This window comes from Pavona decussata, unplaced genomic scaffold (assembly GCF_977016875.1).
Source record: "Pavona decussata unplaced genomic scaffold, jaPavDecu1.1 SCAFFOLD_91, whole genome shotgun sequence".
In the NCBI taxonomy this organism is placed as follows: domain Eukaryota; kingdom Metazoa; phylum Cnidaria; class Anthozoa; order Scleractinia; family Agariciidae; genus Pavona; species Pavona decussata.
Window position 1 is genome coordinate 3329733 of NW_028145508.1, and position 20893 is coordinate 3350625.

Here is a 20893-nt window from a genome sequence, read left to right on the forward strand (position 1 = left end):
GATCGCGCTCGCTTTTACAAACCAAGATGGCGGCTGTTCCATAGAAGCGTACCGGTCTCGAGAATCCCACGAAAAAATAGGGGGACTGTGAACAGTCTATCAAATTACTGTCTACCTGCATTCAGACGAGTATTCTATGATTACATAATCCATACATCTTATCATATCGGTCTTTATTGGACAAGCGTACAGGATTTTCTTCAAAACGGTGCAAGTCTTTTAAGTTTACTCTTGTCGGTAAAATACAATTAAAGCTGAACTCTGCATGAGGATACCATTAAAATGGTTTGACAACATTGGTCGGGCTTGAGAATTTTGTTTAAAGTTGTACCGATTATAAAATATCAAGATTGACGAGGTTAAGTTGAGAAAGGTGAGTCTTATGTCAAAAGTGTGAGACAGTGTCTATGAACATGTCGTCGCAGGAAATTCCCCACCACTTTCGAAGCCAAGTTCACCGTGGTCATACAGTTTAATTTTCCGGCCTGGAAGGTATCATCGGGTTCTTATTGCATGGTAGTTCTCCAAGAAGATTATGAATTCAGTTTAATAGGTTCGTAAACGCACCACACGGCAAATGGTATTTCACGGTGCAAATCATGCAGACGAACGTCTCGCTGGTTTTCGTTTCACCAAGGTAAATGCGATTAACCTGTGCGATTAGGATTTTTTTTTCCTGCAAAACCTGCCTTTTCATGTAATTTTGCTTACTTCTATGGTGGTCTCGAAGGGAGCATCGTGATTGGTTCTCTAGATCTTAGCTGGGTTATGCTTTTCAGCACGGTAAATATCATGGGTGTGTTGGGAGCGTTATTTTTATAATTTTTTGTCAGGATTTAATTAATGTTCGCTGCAATCCAAAGTTAAAGAACATTGTTTTGTTTTTTGAGCCGCCAGGACGAACTTTTCCAGCGGTCTTACTGTTGAATCCCATCATCCCTCGCTGGAAGGGAACATGTGCTTTTGTGAACATGGCGTCGCCATGTTTGTTTTCTGTTCGGGTATAGATCATGTTTTAGGACGGTGTCGACAAGCGGCTAGCAACAACGTACGTAACATTGCGAAGTTTAATTTCTTTTTCCACATGTTTTATTCTGTATCGTTGCGAAAACCTTTGGTAATTTTGTCACATAGGTTTTACCTTGATGCTTGGTAAAGACAAGAGTTGAAACGTGAGTCGTGTGCTGTATTGAGATCGATGCCGCCACAATGGGCACTTCTATTTCAATTTGGGTTTGGGTTTGAGTAGACGTCACAGCATAGTGGCTCCGGCAAATAGGCAACCCCCATCCCTCTCGGCTCCCTCAAGCATTCAATCAATCAATCAATAATCTTTAGCATTAGTGTAGCCACGAGAGTTAAACTTTTTTGTATGTGTAATCAGTGCAAATATTTGTCATCACGTTTTAGTTTAGCCTTTTAGAATTTAGTTTAAATATGCGTATTTTTTCTTGCAAGTTCATTTCTTGGTATCGCGTTACGTAATCATTTATTGTTTAGTTCGTAACTTATTAGGCCTATTCTTTTTCGTTTCAAAGTAGTATAAAAGTTTGTTTTCCGTCCTTGTAAAGCAGTTTCTGTTCATCCGGAGTTGCCGTACAGATCTTGTAAGTAGTTATATTTTCGCTTGTGAATTTTTCGCTTGATTTCTTGTTCGATTGTTGTGCGTTCCCTTTGGTTGAGATTTTTGTGTACGCGTTTACAAATTCTGTATTTTCTTTCGTTAACATTTGTTCTAGTGAATCGCGTTATAGTAAAAGTGCGAATTTGAAACTGCACTTGGAGTGTCCATTACAGTTAGTGTCTAGCAAAGTCCGAAGTACAGCTTTTGAAAAAGTTCCCGTCTTTAGCCCCCGCAAAAGGGCCAAGGCTTCGTCTCCCCTTCTTGTCTTCTTTTTCAATAGCCTTCCCATGGACCAAGTGCTGTATGCTGTGACATGAGATCAGCGTCAACAATTCTTTCGTTCATCAGGGTTTAGATGTATTTATTTTCCCTGGTAAATCTATTTCGGGAAAAAAAACCACACGAACTTAAAGGGAGATTGTCACTGCGTTTTCTCTGTATTTTGGTCAAAAATACTGAAATTTTGGAGAAAAACGTTAAAAAAAGAAAATGAAAATAAAACACAGGTATAAACCCGTGGTTAAATAACTGAGAAACGCTGAAATTACTTCATTTTTTTTTTATTTCAACAAAATGACGCGAGAAACATGCATCTAAACAAATCATTGCTCGAGTTTTCGTAATTATGATGCTCGAAAAAATATGTGCATAAATCCATCACGCCTGTAGCTTGTTATTCACTTGAAAATCATTATTTTCGTTGCATTATAATTATCTTGACATGAACTAAGTTCACTTACGTCCTCGCAATCTCCTTCGTCTCGATTGAGATATAAATAAGGCCTTGAGCTTGCTCCTGTTTACTCAAGACTGTACCTTTGTAGCGAATGTTTTGGAAATTTCGTTTGATAACCCGAAGACTAAAAAATCAAACTTCATATGAAACTGTAAAAATTTTAATCACAGTTCCTTCTTTCTGCGAGTTTCTTGGGTTTTTATGCTTCACCTCTTGAATTCCCCTTTCACGGTCCGCCTAACACTGAACAACACCAACAACGTCTACAATAGCAACTCCACTCGTTAGCTCCACATTGAAGATGCGTGACCAGTCCCTAACTATTCGAGTATCTCGTACTCGTATCACCTTTTTATTCCCACATAGCTAAGCAAATTCTCGAGCCGTCAACACACGTGACTCCTTGATGCCAGTTGGGCAAAGGATGAATAGGCGAATGAACCTATGGGCGAATGAACCTATCATAGGATTGTTCTTCTATCTAGAATGGGCGAAGGAAGAAACGGTGACGCCAGTCTCATAGCAACGTAGCCCTCCATTGTACTTGCTGGTCGCGGAGTCGAAAAGTTCCTTGCTTCGAACGAATGATCGTAAGCTCTTTGTTGTGATTCTCCGTTTTCCACGCTCGCCATGTTAGGTTTCTCTGTTATGGAAGCTGTACTTATCCCGCTAGAACTGGAGTCATCATCGCCTTTGTCTTCGTCTAAATCCACTTGTACTTCAACGTCTACCATGATTACTGAAAATTAAATTGATATCAAGAGTGATTATCCTCTAGAGCGAGTGCTAAAGGGAGTAACTTCTTACAAATTAAGATGGGGCAGAGGGGCAGGGGACCGCCACTCCCCCCTTCACTGGAGGGGATAGATGTAACTTGAGTATCAGGCCTTTCTAAGGGGAGGGGGGAGGTCCGTCGTCCCCCCTCACCCTCCCACTCCGAAAAGCCTGATACTCAGGCTAGGATGGGCGAGGAGGTCGTGACGTTGTATTTTTTTTTTTTTTTTTTTTGCATGTGCCATTGTTTGGAATGTGATGTTAAACAAGCGATCCGACGCCCCTTAAAATAATACCAAACACAAAACAACGCAAAATATGCCACATTAAATCTGCATCTATCGACTTTTAGCCTGCGACAGCATACGCCTTTTCTGGCAACTTTTGTAATTATTACTAATCGTGTCTCGCACTCCTAACTTTACCAGAAATCGCACAAAATGTAATCGCAATTTTAGTGCTTCAATAACAAGATTAACGGAAACATAACTATTGCTTGATTACTCCAGCAATTTTAAAGCATTCAGTGGTTAGTTGCTAAAATACAGCTTAAATCCAATCGTGGGCGCGCAAAAACACCGACAAAAAGTACAACGAATAACGTTGTTAGGTTTCATTATTATGGGCATTTATGGTTCGATTCTTGCTGATTTAACTCAACGAACCCCGTGGCCACTTGTGAATAAATCATGGACTCTAATAAAGTTCAAGTTGCGTTTTTCGCAATCGTCAATCATAGTAGCGGAAATCTCATAAACGAAGAAGATAACTGAGTTCAGAGGTCGCATTCTTGCGCTGTGATTGGTGGATTTCAATCCTATTTGTGGGTTTCCTGTTTCCTGTTTCTCAATTAAAGACCACCTTGACTTGGACTTGAAGTCCAGAGTTCGCATATTAAAAAACGCAGCAAACCGTGTTAAGCGTATCCTTTACAGAAAACATTATTTTCCTTACCTCTTCTCTTGCAAACGAAAATGGATTCAAAAAACACCATGACAGCGAGAAGTCCCAGCACTGCAGAGGCGCCTGGCACTATGCTTTGCACGTGACGTACATACTCGTCACACGTGGCACATTCGCCTCTGCAAAACAATAAAGTTATGGCCAGCTGAAATCACATTCATCCAGGAGGAAAGGACGTTAGAAACAATATTTTGCTTTGCACCGCTAAGATAAGAAGAAATGCACTTGTAGAAAAATGACACAATTTATTGGACAGTAGAATCGAGATACTAAGGGATAACACTCAACATACGTTGCAACAAGTTTCAAGTTGTTTCAGAGGGTAAGAGCTTTTAGAAATGACGGGATCAAGGAGTAGAAACCAAGAGAGAGACGATGGGAACTAGGAAAAGGGGGTGGAAACTGGAAAATAGGGGTGGGAGCGGGTGGAGGGATTAAACTGGATTAGGGGGAGTGCCGTACCGCGAGGGTGAGGGGGGGGGGGGGTGAAAATGGGAGAGAAGGGGTGAGAACCAGAAGAGAAAGAGAGGCAGGAACAAATCATGATTCGGAGGTCCCGAAGGGTTGAAAGTAAAAAATATGGAAAGAGGAATGTTATGTCCCCTCCCACCCCAGAACACACATCTTTAACAATTAGACTAATAGAACAAATACCCGAGGGGTAGCCAAGTACAAGTATAATAGCTGGTTTAGGAGGAAAACGACATGAGAAGCAATAATGACCGTGTGGACCAAATTGCGTTCTAATATTATTGGGAACTTACTTCTGCTCGTCCTGAGGATTCAAATCTTGGATGATTTTAAAAACGGCGCCACTGAACACTTTGTCAAAGAATCCAATAAAGCCGTACACAAAAGCACCAGATCTCTATAAAATAAGTTAGATACACCATACATTACTTTAAACCAAATGTCTTCATATACTTGTTTGTTAATGTGTTTAGAAGGGGAAAACAGCACAAGAAATTCGTAACGATCCGCCCATTCCTTCCACTTACTGTTCTACCACCTCACAATACATAGAATTGTTTATCAAACAAAGTTATTTTCTCCTATCGAGCGTCAATGTTTGAGGATCCTCAAACATTCTCAAAGGATAGTTTTGTAAATGTGACATCATAATGCCGATGCAGGTAGGTATATTCAACAACATGAAGAGGCCAAAGCATGTTCAAAGATGCGGAGAATGGCTTTTTCGTTGTTACCAAACTTTCCCGTAAAGCAAAATAAACTTGTTCGTTACTTTACCCGTCCTTCACCATTTCCACATATAACAATAATAGAGACGAACTGCATAGATCTAACGTCGCCACAAGTCATTTGTCTGTATTTTCTTAAGCAGAAACTTATGTCGAGCTCCTTTTCTTTAATAAGAGTTAAGCCTCGACCTCTGCATGTCGGTAAATGAAGCCCTTATTATAATATGTGTCTTGTGAATTCGAAAAACTGAGTGGAATTAATGAGACAATTCTAGCTGTTGGTCTTCCCATTGAAGTACCCCTTCTCCACTTCTATAGGAATACCTCCCTTATACATACAGAACACCACGTGTATGACTACAAATAAACGCCAGTTATTTACCTTGTCGTGTCCAATGAGCTGTGCGATCAAAGAAAGTGACGTCACTAGCATCACGGAACCTCTGCTGCCCATAAGGATAGAAGTCGCATACACAGCCTTTCGTCCGTTCACGTTTTGAACAAAGAACCAGAAGCTTGCGCTGATCGCCATTATGGCACCAATACAGAATGTGATCTGCGGATGGCGAGATAGAAGAACAAATGAGAATGGATTCTTTCTAAATAGAGCTTGTACGAGGGAAGGGGAGTACGGACCCCCCCCCCCCCCTTTCTTCTTACGTATTTAACAGTTTTGTAACCATCTTTCAATTGATATTATGCAATCAATCGTTTTAAAAATCCCCTTAAATTCTGTCTGCCGAAACCTTAAGGAATGTGAATGTGATACGAAGGCTCTTGCGCTCTCGCCTCAAATTCTTCGGACCCCGCTTTCTGTATTTTGTAGTCCGCCCCCCGTTATACAACAATACTTCTCTGGTGATTTACCACCATTTTTATCTTATTTAAATTCTATTGAGTTACAGGTCCATCTACCTTGACAAGCCATAACATCATGGAATGTGAAAAACCAAAACAGAATACTTGCCACAGGTAGCTACAGGTGATGCTTCGCCTTCATCTAGTTCTAATTTGGAAAAAATTAGTTTTTCGCGGAGGGGGAACACCAGAAAATACTAAAATAACAGCAATTAAGAATGGTGTTTCGATCATTTGAAGCTATTTGAATTCGATATTGCTTCATGGAAGTGTGTAAGGCCGAAAGAAGATACGGGATCAAACAATTAAAAAAAACTAGGGGTCGTCAGTTTCAGAAATTCGCACAAGTTACTTTAATTGGAACTAACTTGACCGTGTCTTAGAAAGATATACATATTTCAATAGAACACACTATAGGCTGTTGTTTTTGTTGCTGTAGTTGTTGTTGTTGTTGGTGGTGGTGGTGGTGGTGGTGGTAGTGGTGTTGTTATGATGATGTTGACGATGACGATGGTAATGATGATGATGATGATGATGATGATGATGATTAATTGTTATTGTCTTATTATCTAACCTTGCTTCCAAGACGTTTGTTTAATGGTTTGACAGCTGTGCTTGCCAGAACTCCCGTCACGAGTACAACTAAAGGGAAATATGCGATGGATTCCTGTACATCAGAAAAAGAGTTTGACCTGAATTAATTAAATACTGACCACATTGGCCATATAAAGATGAAACACGTACATGACATTAATTTTGGCACTTAGTATTCTTGGATAGTGCCTTGGTTCTCCGGGTAAGAAGTTTTAAACTAAGAGCGCTATCCATTTGCCGGCCAGACCGGTTAGTCAGGTAATGGAATGGTCATTTTGAAGGCATCGTTCCACCAATTTTTCAAATTTGATCATTGCGAAAAATAGTAGGCGTTATTTGAAGAATTCCAAAGGACCAACGTATAACAAGGAGTTCAAATTTGCGCATTCCCTTTGTGAACTGCCTGGTCTGGCCGGCTAGCTCTGACAAATGCAAAGCATCCTAAGTCCAACATTGATCCGAGTTAGTAAATAAGATCCTAAAGTAGTGTGAACCATTTCAAAAGAAACCTATGGAGCAGTACGACGTTGTTTACAGTGTTTTAAAAGGCGGCTCTAGATCTGTCTTCTTGTCGGTGGATCCAGTAAAATCATTCAAAGTGACAGTCAGAGTAACTGAGTAGTTCTTCCCTGTAGTCATTTTTGTTATGCTAGCCCGTTCCAGGCTCCTAGAGAGACGCGCGAAGGAGAGGGAGAGGGGACGAAAACGAGGGGGGACTGGGGAAGAGAAAAAGAGTTCCCCCTCGTTTTCGTCCCCTCACACTCTCCTTCGCGCGTCTCTCTAGGAGCCTGGAACAGGCTATTGTTATGCTGAACAAGTAGTTTCTAACTTTTACGTGTGTGGATGAAATTCTGAAGTGTTATGATTCAGCTGATACCTATTGAGTAATACTTTCCTAAAGTTAAGGTATGGATATTGTGTGTGTTAGCATTTTGGTTGTTTACTATTAAAATTTTTCTTAGCTGGTTTCAGTAGGTTCGAGGTGACAACAATATGAACGACAAGTAATTGGCACATGTTTTTCCTAAAATAAGGACAGTCACGAACGTGATTAGTGATCGAAGTCTGTCTTGATTGGTTTTTTGCTTGGAGTAACTACCGAACGCAATCATACTATGATAACATAGTTTTGGCTTAACGAAAGTCGATTCAGTTCAGGGTGTGTTTTCAGTTAGACTGCATGTGGAAAGCGAAATCTGTGGAAAAAGAAATAAAGTTGATTTAGTTGGAAAATACTAAGCAGACTACTTGTCTCGTTCCCAACAAAGGGAAACTGAAAAAAAAAGCCAGATTTCTTGAACATTCTTGACGGTCTTAATTAGGAGTAACGGGAAAAACTTTCCCTCTTACCTTTTCGAAACGCATTGTCTCTGTCAGGTACAGGGGAAGATAGGACTGTGAAACGTTCACATACATACGGGTACAGATGTAGACAACACCCATCTGCAAAATGACAAAATGCAATTTAATTGAGCTAATGTTAAAAATTGAAACTTATTCTAAGAACATTTAAGAAATTAAGGATCCTGCTAAGCTGCTGCGAAAAACGTACTTTCAACAAAAAATTACAAAAGTGTTCTCTCGAATTATCGAGCACGGTTCTCCAAACCCTGACACTATTTCAGACTACAATGTGCGTGTAATTTTCCGGTTCCCCTTTTCAGACCTGGCCTCTAATGTTCATACCCATCTTCAGACCTGGTTTCTAGACCCCATACCCGTTGTCAGACTCTTAGACCACAATGGTTAAAATCTATCTAAAATTTATATAGGGTACGCGTACGCCCCCCCCCCCCCCCCCCCCACGTCCTCTGCAACACTAAGTTTGTAAGAGAATCATGATGGGCACACCACGGTGGATTTTTCTGAACTTGAACGCCGTTGCCACTAATTACGTTCCCGGATAATTCGATCACATTGTACAAGTTGAACGGGTTGGAATAATCACAGAGAAGATCAAAGAACGTTAATATGTATTTCTAAGAGACATTTTCGTCGATGCTGCCGTCGTGGTTACTTCGGAAATGCTTTGCACAACAGTTTCTCAGGTTGATACACAGTAAAATTTAGAAATTGCGTACAACGTTGCGTGAATGTAAAATGTTGTACGGTGTGTCGGGCCCCTTGACCCACTAGAGTTTAATCCCCAATAGAGATCACCATCTATTTTCTAAGAATAGAGGCAATATGCACCTTGATATTGGAGCTAAGGGTTTAGTCAGGCGGTCAAAGAAAATTCGACACCAACCTTGTACATTCCAGGACTGCAAAGCCACTCCTTTTTGGTCTTTCCTCCTCTTGCCGTGCTTCTATCGATAATTTCCTTCGAGGTGTGATGGGTTCCACCGCTATCTTCACTGATCACAGAATCCGCCTGCGTTGCTTCGAGGTCATTACCAGCGGATGTCTTTTCTTTCTTTTCACAAACTGTCATAACAATCGTTTGTGAAGCCCCACTTCTTCTAGTGGCCGAGGGGGCCTGGTAAACAACACGCGTGCGCAGAAGAGCTACAACAAAAGCAATACGCATTTTTATTCAGCTATCTGTTTACATCCCGTTGTGCGTAGTAGCTATTAGGGAGCTTAAGCAATGACGACGGCAACGGCAACGAAAACATCACCTGAAAATATATCTTTATTTCATTTGTGCTACTTCGCGATTATTTCAACTCGCTCAACTTTTAAAAAATTGGCGAACTATACAATAACCAAATTGGTAGGAGTGGCGTATAAGTTAAGAAAGAAAATGAAAAAATCACCGTCATGCGTTCACGTTCTCCACAAAACCTTAAATGTGGTCATTTCACGTTGTTGTTTTGCAGACGACGGCAAAGAAACGTACCAAAATGTAAAACGCACGTGCAGAGCGATTGATTTTGTTCATTTAACCTATTGTTTTGCGACGTTGTCGTTGCCGTCGCCGTCGTCGTTGCTTAAGCTTCCTATTTAGTTTGTGCGCGTTTGGTTAGTCGTTGGTTAGCTACTTCACTCCTTCACAGGAATCTAATCGCCTGAATGTTGCCAACGGCATTTTTTTTGCTGGGTTTCCCTGGCCTTACTGAGAAGTGGCGAGGTAGAATTTCGCGGTCATGGACACTGAAACTCCTGTATAGTCAGTTACCAGCCGGGCCGGTTGTTGGAAAGCCGATTAACGCTAATCCACGATTAAAAGTTAATCGAGGTTTTCATCTCGCTCGCTTAAAATGGGTTTAAAGGCTAATGTCAAGCTAAAGATAAAGAAAAGTGTATGTCTATGCTGAAGGACAAAAATCTTTTGGAAGAATCTTGATTGATTAGTAATTAAACTCTAGTCAAAGTTCACGTTAATCCAGGATTAGCTTAATCCGGCTTCGAACAACTGGGCACAGATATTTATTAGCCTGTTCCAGGCTCTCCGCATACTGAGGGAGACGCGAGGAACGACAACGAGGGGGACCCTTTCTCTCTTCCCAGTCCCACCTCGATTGCGTTCCTCTCGCCCGCTTCTTCGCGTCTCTCTCAGTGTACCGAGAGCCTGCAACAGGCTATCGGATATTTAAATAGGAGAGGTCTTGATCAAAGAAATTAAAAGTAATTATAAATAAAAATTCACCTTTTCGTTCGCTTCCATTCCATCTAACCTTGCCGTTTTTGTGTTTTCCATTCTCGTGTTCCGTCAACCATCGCTGCAATGCTTCTGAAGGCGGTTCTTTGATACCAACATGGAACATGGCGTTAAACACAGCGCCCGTGCCGATTATTATTAAACCAAGATACTGGAAAATAAAAAGGAACAGACACAGAATTGATAAGGTAACGGATCCGCAGGTTTTTAAGCAATACCCATTTCCTGAAATCCAGTTAGACTAAGAGATATATGTTATTGAATTAGCGCGAGGTAAGCATTGGGAAAATATTGGTCGAGTCTGGACGAGACCAATATTTTCCCAATACGGACCGAACAAGCCAGTTCAATAAAGTTTTTATCACATAGACTTCGCCGCTTGTTGCTTTCTAGTCCGCGTGAAACTTGTTTATGTTAAAGCAGTGCGAGAAAAAGTGCAAGAAAGTAAAAACTCCGACATGGCAGTTTGAATAGTGGCTACTTAGAAGCTTAATTTAAAACATTTTTGCTTGGTTTTTTGCCAAAATTGAAACACTTTCTTTCTTTCAAACGTACGACAACGTTGTAACGCAAGCGGTCCATCTTAGCGGTCCGTATAGGAAATTCCTCCTTTTGAGCGCAGACCAGTTTAGCTACAAAATAGTAGCAGGTTATTTTTCTTTTCAGCAACATCATAGTGCACAAAAAACGCGAACGCGTCCGCTGGTAGAGATCCCGCGCGTCGAGGGAGTTTTCGCGCGCTCTCGCGTGTGTTCGCTCTCCTTTCTATTCCTGGGAAAAATAAAGAAAAAAATAAATTCCAGCGGACATTAGTGAAGAATTCGGGTGGAAAGGGGGCAGCACTTACCATGAATTGTTTCCACATGGACGAGGAAATATTCTCCTCCGAGCTTCTTCCCAATAAAATCCATGTTACACCAAACACGAAAATTCCACAGACAAATCTTAATGCGGATCTGGAAAAAAATGAAGAGTAAAAGTTAAGGACGGTGCCTACTTTTGTTACTGCGCACACGTTCTGCCCATCTCGAGATACTCGGGTTTCCTATGGGTGGTGCCTACTAATACAGGGATATTTTTGCGCGGTTTAAAACTCTGCGGAGAAAGTAGAACTTAGCAAGTTCTTTTGGTATCCAAAAAGAAAATTAGGGGTAACCGTGCATTTTTCAGAGAAAATAAATCTTCAATTTGTAAAATAAAAAAAAAAAGCCATATATTGCTTTGTATTTTACTGCTTTTTAGAATAATTGTTGCTTAATTATCTCTAAAAAAAATGCGTGGTTACTCCAATTTTCTTTTTGGATTTCAATAACCCTTGCCAAGATCTGCTTTTTCCACATAGTCATAAACCCCGAGCGCAAAAGTACTTCGCTATTAGTAGGCAAGGTCCTTAAAATACGTCCTGTTGGATGTTTAAAAATGCGCCAATTAATCGGCTACAATACGTGCATATTTAAACAGTGCCCTTTAACCTCTTTTTAGCTTAATTAAACAATTCCTAAGTGGACACACAGACACGTTTCTACCCATAAAAAACAACATTTTAACTTCAAGGTCTCCACATCCGCAAAGCTCGAATGACGCCCTGAAGGTGAAGTAAGTAGCTTAATTAAACAACGCCTAAGTGGAGACACACACAAGTTTCTACCCGCACAAATCAACATCAAAACTTTCTTAAAGTAAAATGTCTCATTTAAGGTGGCCGAATACAGTTTTTTAGCGTACAGGTTTTAGAAGACGTTATTTGGAAACTATATACTTCTGGACGCCCAAAATTGGTATGGTGTAAGACTAACCAAGAAGGAATGTATTTTCGAACGTCTTGTTGAGCTAAGTACCGTTTCCATGGCAACGCGGCGAACTATGAAACGTCCATAAATAGTAGGTTTCCTTTATTTTTAGAAAATGTACTCATTAGATTTGTTCCATTTTTTGTATCCAGAAAAACTCACAAAACACTGACACAGTTGCACTACTTTCATGTAATTTTAACAGAGAGATCTCCTGTAAATATTGATTTTGCATTTTAATGTTTTTTCAAGAAACCCTCTGTTAGATTTAGGTTTCTCTTTGTAGGCAAATTACGCTTTTAGGGAACTATTTTCATGCCAAATGTCACGAAATTCTAATGAGCGGTTCCTTAGAAAACAGTTCATTTCCACGAAAACAACCAGTCACAATTTTTTGGTCAAATGCGCATGCGTGGCTTTAATTGAGATGAAAAGGTCTTGGTGAATGACTTTATGCTCGGAAAGAAAAGAAAAAGAGTCCAGAAACGAGAAACTTAGTTATTTAGGATCAAAACTTAACTTTACTATCCATTTAATGTGAAATTGAGGGATCACTTTATCGACCGCCGTATTTGCGTACCACAACCCTAGCGCGCGCTTAACCTAAAGGTGTTCATTTTTCAGCACTCTCGCGAAGCTCGACTTTAAACTCTGAAGAAAGAGCAAGTATTTGATTAACGTGGAATTTGGTGACTGACAACGCACTTCAAAAAAAAAAAACGGTTTCACAATTCTTTCAACTTACAATAGAATGATCATAAAGATCAGTGATTTTAATTAACACATCGCGCTAACACGGAAACTAGACAATCGGCATGATTGGTAGGGTCGCTTTGCGAATTCGTTCTGCATCCTTGAGCTTATAGTAGAAACTAGGCACCTAACGGATCAGACGGATCTTGTTCGGCAGAATATATTCGGACTAAACTGAGAAGGAAATCTTAAGTATTTCTTCATTGAACGACTCTGCAACTTTATTAGCTTTCCCGACAATAAGAACCAAGAAGACTCTGGCGGATAGATCGTTTAGTTGTGCTGTCCCTAGACTCTGGAATCTGCTTCCTACCACAATAAGATCTATTTCCAGTTTAGATATTTTTAAAATTAGACTTAAAACTTTTTTATTTAATAGGGCATTTAATTAGTTACTATAGTTATTATAATTAATTTGCATTATTGATGAATTATTTTATTTATTTATGGAATTTTAGAATTGTAATTTTGAACTTCTATTTTATTTTTAATTTAATATTTATTGTAAGGCGCAGTTGAATATTTTTATAGAAACTGCGCGGTATAAATTTAAGTTTATTATTAATTTATTAATATCATTTCGAATATTGAGAACATTTCGGAGGGATAAAAATGCGGTATTAACCCAGGTACGAAAACAACTGCTTCTGGGTTCATTTACAATGCACCGGGAACAGGTGAATTGCATCCTTTAGTCAATCCACGAGATGAAAACACATCGTATTTTGTACCAGATTCTGTTTTTAACTGCAAATGAAGCGTATGAACTCCATTTAACACTAGCCCTGCTGAAATGGACATTTCCTGTTTAAATAGTATTTGTTTAAATAAAACACAATATTATGTAAAACTGATACCTCATATTTTTCCAGCCCCGTGAGAAAGCTGTAACCTAATCACTTACCAAACTTGGGATTTTGATCTTTTTTTTTTTTTTTTTTGGAAAGACTACAAAATCGCTCAGATAGCCATGAGACTTCTCACGCGCAAGATTAATTACATGTAATTAGCATACCATGGCCACAACTTTCGCGTTGACGCAATTTCTGTAGCGTAAAGTAATTAGGAGGATTAATAATCCCACTGGCTCGAATTTAATGCTGGTCCATCGCTGCCGAGGTCAAACTTTTTTTTTTTCTTTGCCTTGTGTGGTCTCTCATTTCCTTACTAGGGCTAACACTTAGAGGGAATTTTACAGATTTCCTTTTAAAGTAACACTTCACACACACACACACTGCAGATTCCATTGTCAGGCCCATCATTCCCTCCAAATCGTTCACAACAAAAGAGCTTGTTGGCACCTTGTAGCCGTAATCGATGAGTCGATGAGGAGCTGTGAAGCTCCAAAGGATTTTCGTCAGTTTCAATTTCGTTTCCACTAAAATCAACACTTGAATCAAATTTTAACGTGAGGTTGACAATACCATAATTTTTCGTAATTGATCATTTTCGTTTTTTCTTATAATCTATTAGATATTACTCTAATACTAAAGTGAGAAATTAGATTTGATCATTTGGGTAAAACCTCTGGACAGAAATTCCATTCTCCGTTTTACATGTAATATATAAAAGTTATTTGTAGAGCTCCTGGTAATGCAGCCGTATGCATAGAGCGGACGTTGTTTGGGAGGATAACAGGCGAGCAACTCAAGCAATACGAAAACAGAAAGCAAATGCAGCGCCGCAAATCCTGGCGGAAATAACCGGATGAAAAGCCTAATAATAAATAACAACGGTCCAAGTAATACGGGCAGCATTTTCTTGCAACTTGTCGCACTGCAAGTTGCGATTGTTTGTTGCGCGTATTACCACCTCCCCGCGCAACAAATTTTCATGTTGCAAGAAGACGAAACAGTGTCTACTTTCTGCAACATGAAAGTTTGTTGCGCGCGTAGGTGGTAATACGGGGAACAACAATCGCAACTTACAATGCAACATTTGTTGTGCGACACCTGATTCCAACCTTCAGCCGATGAATACAAGGCCTGCAACCTTTTAGGAGTATGAAGACTATCACAAGTCTGCTGAAGAATTATCAGATAACAAGTGCATTCCAGCTGATTCCGGCCTTCAGTGCAGTTTAATAAAACGTTGTATCCTGCATTCCCACATCATTTTATGGCTTTATAAAAGGCGCGTTTGTCTCAAACGCTAAGCTAACACAGGTTGATTTTTCGAATTCTTTAGCTGAAAATAGAAATCGCCGAAAAAATGTTAGGAAACGAAATATTGTCCCCGAATTTTATACTAGCTGCTAATTGGTTTCTGACGAAAATGTTACTTGATCTCGTTTTTAATGTCGTATTTGCCCCTCCGAAAGCAAAACTAAAAGGTATTAGGTTTTCAGCATTGCGAATGTTTGAGGTGACTGACTTTTTACAAAAGAAAATTATTTTTTCATCACAATTTAATCCGAATTTCTAAGGAGAGTAATGTCTTTCTGGACAGAACCGTTGGGTGCCCAGTAGTCTTGTCAATAAAGCTTCGTCCACACATAAACAACAATCAACATAACACCATTATGAACGTTTCCTGTCGATAATATATGATAATATTGACTCGAACTTGACTCGGGGTCGAGCTTTACCCGTGCTACGAGTAAACTCGTGATGTTGCAAGCGTAAACAAAATAGCAGAAGGCAAAAAACACTGCAGGATTATGTTAGTCCAAATTATTTCAGCCACGGTAATTTCAACTCATTGTCCCGAATCCAATACAATTTGTACACAAGACAATATTTTCAATATCAATTAAAAATTATTAACCACGCGCATCTTTATCCCTACATTTTAGGAAACTGGCCCTCAATTCTTTTGTTATCTATTCCCTCTAGCTTATTCTGTGATTTATTGTTCCTTTGTGTACCTCTACACTTCTCTGTTCTACCATTTGTTTGTATTCACTCTGACTTAGTTCTAACCCTGGTTATCAAATCGGGCTAAAACGAGGTGAATAAGTTAGTCACGAGTTGGTGCAGGAGAATAAACATGAAAAACAGAAAATAAAACAGAAATGACCGTGATTATAAATGCCCTTCAGTAAGCTTAATTAAGAAACAAAAAAGAAAACAATATTATTAAAATTATCCAGTTTCAGCTAATTAGAATACGTAAATAAATGCTGCACAATAAAAGCTTTGTTACTGAGTAATGAAAAATCACTTCTTACCGTATAGCATTCAGTTCTACTTTCTCGGATTCGCTGATGGTAATCTCCGGAATCAGCGCAAGGTGACTGATTTGTCCACATCCCCAGCCGAACTGAAACACAGCGGCCACACCAATATAGTAGGCAAGCTTTAGCGAATCACTTGCTTCATCCCCGAGCAGGCGAGTGAATAACAGTGGGAAAGCTAGAGTTACGCAAAGTGATCCGATCAGATGCCAAATCTTTCTGCGCCCATAACGACACACAGTCTTGTCGTTAAGTATTGCAATAATTGGTGTACAAACACCATCAGTGACTTGTCCGAGCATAGCAACCAGTCCGGTGTGGCTGTTTGACAGACGAGCAACTTTGGTGAGGTAGATTATCAGGTAGCTAAACCAAGCATTCGCAACGAGGTCATTCAAAATATGCCCAACTCCATAACAAAATTTCTGACTGACGGGAAGCTTGTTTGTTTTATTCGCTGAAGATTTTTTCCCACGAGGAAAGCAGTTCCTTAGTCGATCCATTGAGTAAAGCCGCAGTCAGCTACAAACAGGGAAAACTATTGCACCGTAAAAAATTTGTTTCTCGTTGAAATCACCCGCCCGCTAAATCTGGGTCACTGGGTGTCTATCTCTATATTGCGTCATGCAAACGGATGTGACGAGCAGCCGTCAGAGCAGAGTGGCGTGATCACCTATCAGCAGAGCTCTTGAACTTGACTGCAAAACAATAGACGGTCAAAGTCCCTGTTATTTGAAATAACTATAAATATACACACTGGGCGGTCTTTGCAAAAAGGGTTTCCGGAGAGGTTTTCCCCTAAGGAAATGTATCAGTTTTGCCCTTTTCTTGAATACTTCAGATTTCAGTAGCAGTAGCGTTGATTCATCTGAAGTGTCAGATAAGTGTTCGATCAGCTAAATTTTCCATTTTTCTTTTTTTTTTTTTTTCTTTCTTTTTTTTCTGTAGCCTTGAATTTTTTTCGACATAAAATGCAAAGACGATCAAATTTGATTTTGTGGGGCGCGCGTCGGAAGTGAGGGAATACTTTTTCAGTGACCAGTACCGCCAAGTATTCCGTGAAAAAGGCTAAGGACATGCAAAATCAGTTAATTTTGGTCTAAAATGGGTTCAGGGTTTAAGAATGCTCCCGGGGAATCAGCCGACGCACTATTCAGTTGAAGCAACCCACTTCTGGTGGATTCTTTGTCAAAGTCAATTGAACCGTGTATTAGTTTGAAAAAGAAATTGAATCGAAAAGCTAGTTATTCTTTCGCCAATTTCAATCGAATACGATTTTTTAATAGGCTTTGGTCTCCAGTTTCCAGTAAACAATCAGCAATCTGCCAGCCATCTGACAGGCGTAAATATACAACTGGTTTCTCATGAATTCCTTTGAAACTTTGTCATCCTTCCGGCTTGCTAAGAACAAGCCTACGACATTATACTATTTCGACACGAAATGTCTCGTGATCAACATACATGTATGATGAATGCCGAAAAGACGCCAAAGAAGGCTTTTATAGACTGCAAAAGAATCTTTTCTGGCTCTTGAAATTCACGGAGCGAAGAAGTGAATCACGCGACGCAGGCGGCGTAACTAGCGAGTTTGCCAGCTCCTCTCCCCAGTCCCACTTTTTCCTCGCTCGCTCGATTCAGACTTTCAGATCGCGCGTTGATCTGACAGTTTTAAAATCGTAGCTGGCGCCAAAAAAAATACGTGCTGTTTTGCATGCAGTCTAAATTCAGAGAAACAGACAATCAAACTGGACAAGATCAAGAGTGATCACGGTAGAGCGAGTTAGGTCTTGCAGAGGCACACGATTGACACGATATGGCATGAGACCTGCACACACTGAATCACTGGTCAGGAATATCAAGGAATTATTCTCTCTTGTGAGAACCAGTTGATCGATCAGTATAATTAGGAAATTCACATGGTTTTGTGCAAGGAAACCTTTAACGGTCAAACGTTTTGCGAGACGTGGGTTAACACGTGAGCCCTTGCCACTGGGACAGCTTGCAGTGACTGCTTACTGACTTCTGCTGAAAAAGTCGGCCCGTTTCAGTTTGTTCAGTGGCAAGACAACGTTACTGGTATCCGTTATAGATCGTTATAATCTCTGCTCTGTGATTCTTTCTGTTTGTTTTGGTTCGTTTGTTTGAATGTATTGTTCGTTTTTTTGTTTTGTTTTTTTTTTTTTTTTTCATTTGTTATGGTACCAGTGACACAAAATACTGATGTCAACAGATACATTAAAGAGCAACTGATACCGAAATGGCCCAGTACCCTCAATAAATAATTACTTTTCCCTAACTTCAAGATGGCCGGAGCTAAAACGGTTCGACTCGAATATGCGAGGTTCAAGTTGAGTCAACACTGGGGTCGGTCGCCATCTCGGAGTAAATAATCCGGCTGAGTAGCCGAAAAAACACGCAGTCTCCCCTGAACAGTGCATGATATCCTTTCATGTCACACCGTTATTTACTTGTATTAAGGTGTCACTCGGGACTTAACTGGAGTTATTACTGACCGTTAGTGAAGGTTCCGTAACACTGAGTCCCGTAGCGGTATTTGTTTTAAGAATATTTAGCGATTGGTTTAGTATATTCTTCACAGATGATTCCGAAAAAAAAAGCACTTGTGAAACTTTAATATTCCATATGAAACAATACTGCATAGATGTTGTTGTGGTTGTTGTTGTTATCGTTCGAGGTCCGAACTAAAGCCAGCCCAAGCGTTGTGTGTGAATATAATAACTCAGAAAAGATTCGCCTATGACTGCCGGAGCCAGCAACACTAACCAGCATGCAGTTGTCAATATAGTTGCAACAGATGCTATCTTACTTACAAGCGTTCAAATGCACCCCTAAAATTGTCAGCGAGCCCTAAAAATTCGTTTAAACCAAAATGAATATTAAATCGGCCTTAATTGATATTGCTATGAGTTGTAATTATTTTGCCAAGGAGATACTGACCTTTTTCAGTGTTCTCTTCAGAGTATTGCCTCTGTCAGCTGGATATGCCGCTCTAAAGATGTGCGTTTAATGAAGCAGTTACTTTATTTGTCATCGTCTGCCTGATCAACAAACTGATGGACAGACCAGATCAATTGACAGACGATCAGGGAATAATTGCTTAGGTCCAAAGTCCACTCACTATATTGTTCATGGAATTATAACATGTATAGCCTAGTTTACACAAACAACAAAACATAGTCACACAAACGTAACAACAGTCTATGTCGATGCTCAGTACAAAGCGCGTAAATATATAAAGCAACAAAATGAGGTGAACATGGATATAACGAACGTAAGAAATGTCGTTAAATTCGCCGTTATGTCGCAAGTGCTAGCCAAGCGGCAGCAAGACTCGGTAAAAGAGTCGTAAAAGTATTGAGAAAGAACTTTGAATAGTTTCTTTGTTTTCAAAATTACACGGTAATCGTTTAATCGTTCTATGTAAATATTTTGGATTAAATATTGTGATCAACCGAAGCTACCTAAGAAGAGTGCAAAACTCCGAGAGCTTGATGTGACAGGCCGAATGATCACACTGTGATCAGCAAGCCAGCAATTTGCACGAACAAGTACCCGGCATGCGAAGGCCGGTACGTTGTGGTCATGATCCGGGGCTAAACTTATTATCGTAACTGACAAAGAACAAATTTTCAACCTTTTCAGACTGCCTAGGCTACGCGGAAACGTCAGGTCAATTTTCAGCAGATGCCCGGTCCATCTTTGCCAGAATTTCGCCGTGTAAAAATACGTCCAACCCGGGTTAGTAATTCAAAAGTGAAGGGCGCTTGAAAACTCAGTGATACGAAATCTTTACAACAGTTTTCAGTTAATCATGGCTTACCTTCTTACTTTCTTTCAGTAAAAACCAGCAACTGTGTTTGTAAGGACCACCGTGATAAAATAAAAGTACCGGATTCTGTAGTAAAGGATCTAATCAGCAGCAGATTGTAGAAAAAATCATAAATTCAAAAACGAGCACAGCTGATTTGACGGTCAGGGAATACATCAATTTTTTTTTTTTCCGTTTTAAAAGGCACAGCCTTTCTATTTCAGAACAATTTCTTTTTCGAACTTTTGTGCTTTTAATTAACTGCATTCATTGTTGTTGAAAAGAGTAAACTAGAAACCGATATAAGCTGATAGAGAGCCGGCGCTGAAAAAATAAATTATCGTATTGAGATTAGTTCAGGCATTAGCTGTCAATCATGATCTAACCTGCGATCAGGCGTTCTCGTTTTTCGGTAAAAAAAAAAGAACGCCTGATCGCAAGTTAACCATGATCGTCTTATGCACTGAAACCCATGAGAGTTCAGGTGTATACTGTACTTCTTGTTTAACAAGCGCGTGAAAATTCAACTTCTGAAGTTCTCAAGTGCCACACTGAGCTCGAAGCAAGACCTAAGAAATATGGCTAGGCTCACAACTCAGTCACTCTAACTTCAGTGCAAGCAAAGGTCAATTCAACAACAATAGTCGTGTTCTACCGGATAATTGCAACGCTTCAGTTAATAGTGTAATGGGAATGTTTCAATGTTCCCAAACAGTACAAGGCCAGTCCAGAGTGAGCGGCAAGTTGGAGAATCATAAGAACAGTGAATCGAATGGTCAACGGAGAACAGTGCGGCTGCTAGCCCGCGGAACAGGGCAGGCTGATGCAGCTTGTTTTCTTGTTCCAAGGAATTAGGTCACCTTTCTTCGTAACTCGAGATTCAAGATGTTTAGTTCACTATAATTAACTGAATCATCTGCTTCTGATAAACATTAAAAACAAAAACAATAGAGTCATTTTGAACGACCGAAAAGCTTTTGTTCGATCAACCTTT

The 20893-nt window shown here is 39.9% G+C and overlaps 1 protein-coding gene across 3 annotated transcripts in view; it reads right to left on the reverse strand.

Annotated features, from left to right (window-relative positions):
* Nucleotides 1-2168: 2168 nt before the first annotated feature.
* Nucleotides 2169-20893, reverse strand: part of LOC146474255 (major facilitator superfamily domain-containing protein 12-like) — a 28627-nt gene continuing 9902 nt past the window's right edge. For 2 of the 3 annotated variants that reach the window (XM_085117550.1, XM_085117552.1), the window contains 10 exons: nt 16065-16768; nt 11200-11308; nt 10341-10503; nt 8997-9256; nt 8099-8191; nt 6729-6821; nt 5679-5852; nt 4862-4965; nt 4089-4216; nt 2169-3099 (listed from right to left, as the gene is read on the reverse strand). In XM_085117550.1, the coding sequence (XP_084973676.1) occupies nt 2822-3099; nt 4089-4216; nt 4862-4965; nt 5679-5852; nt 6729-6821; nt 8099-8191; nt 8997-9256; nt 10341-10503; nt 11200-11308; nt 16065-16573 (1911 nt within the window). In that variant the 5' untranslated portion in view covers nt 16574-16768 and the 3' untranslated portion in view covers nt 2169-2821. Of the gene's footprint in view, nt 3100-4088; nt 4217-4861; nt 4966-5678; nt 5853-6728; nt 6822-8098; nt 8192-8996; nt 9257-10340; nt 10504-11199; nt 11309-16064; nt 16769-19028; nt 19211-20893 lie in introns of those variants that run through there. The other variant, XM_085117551.1, reaches the window with a different exon arrangement.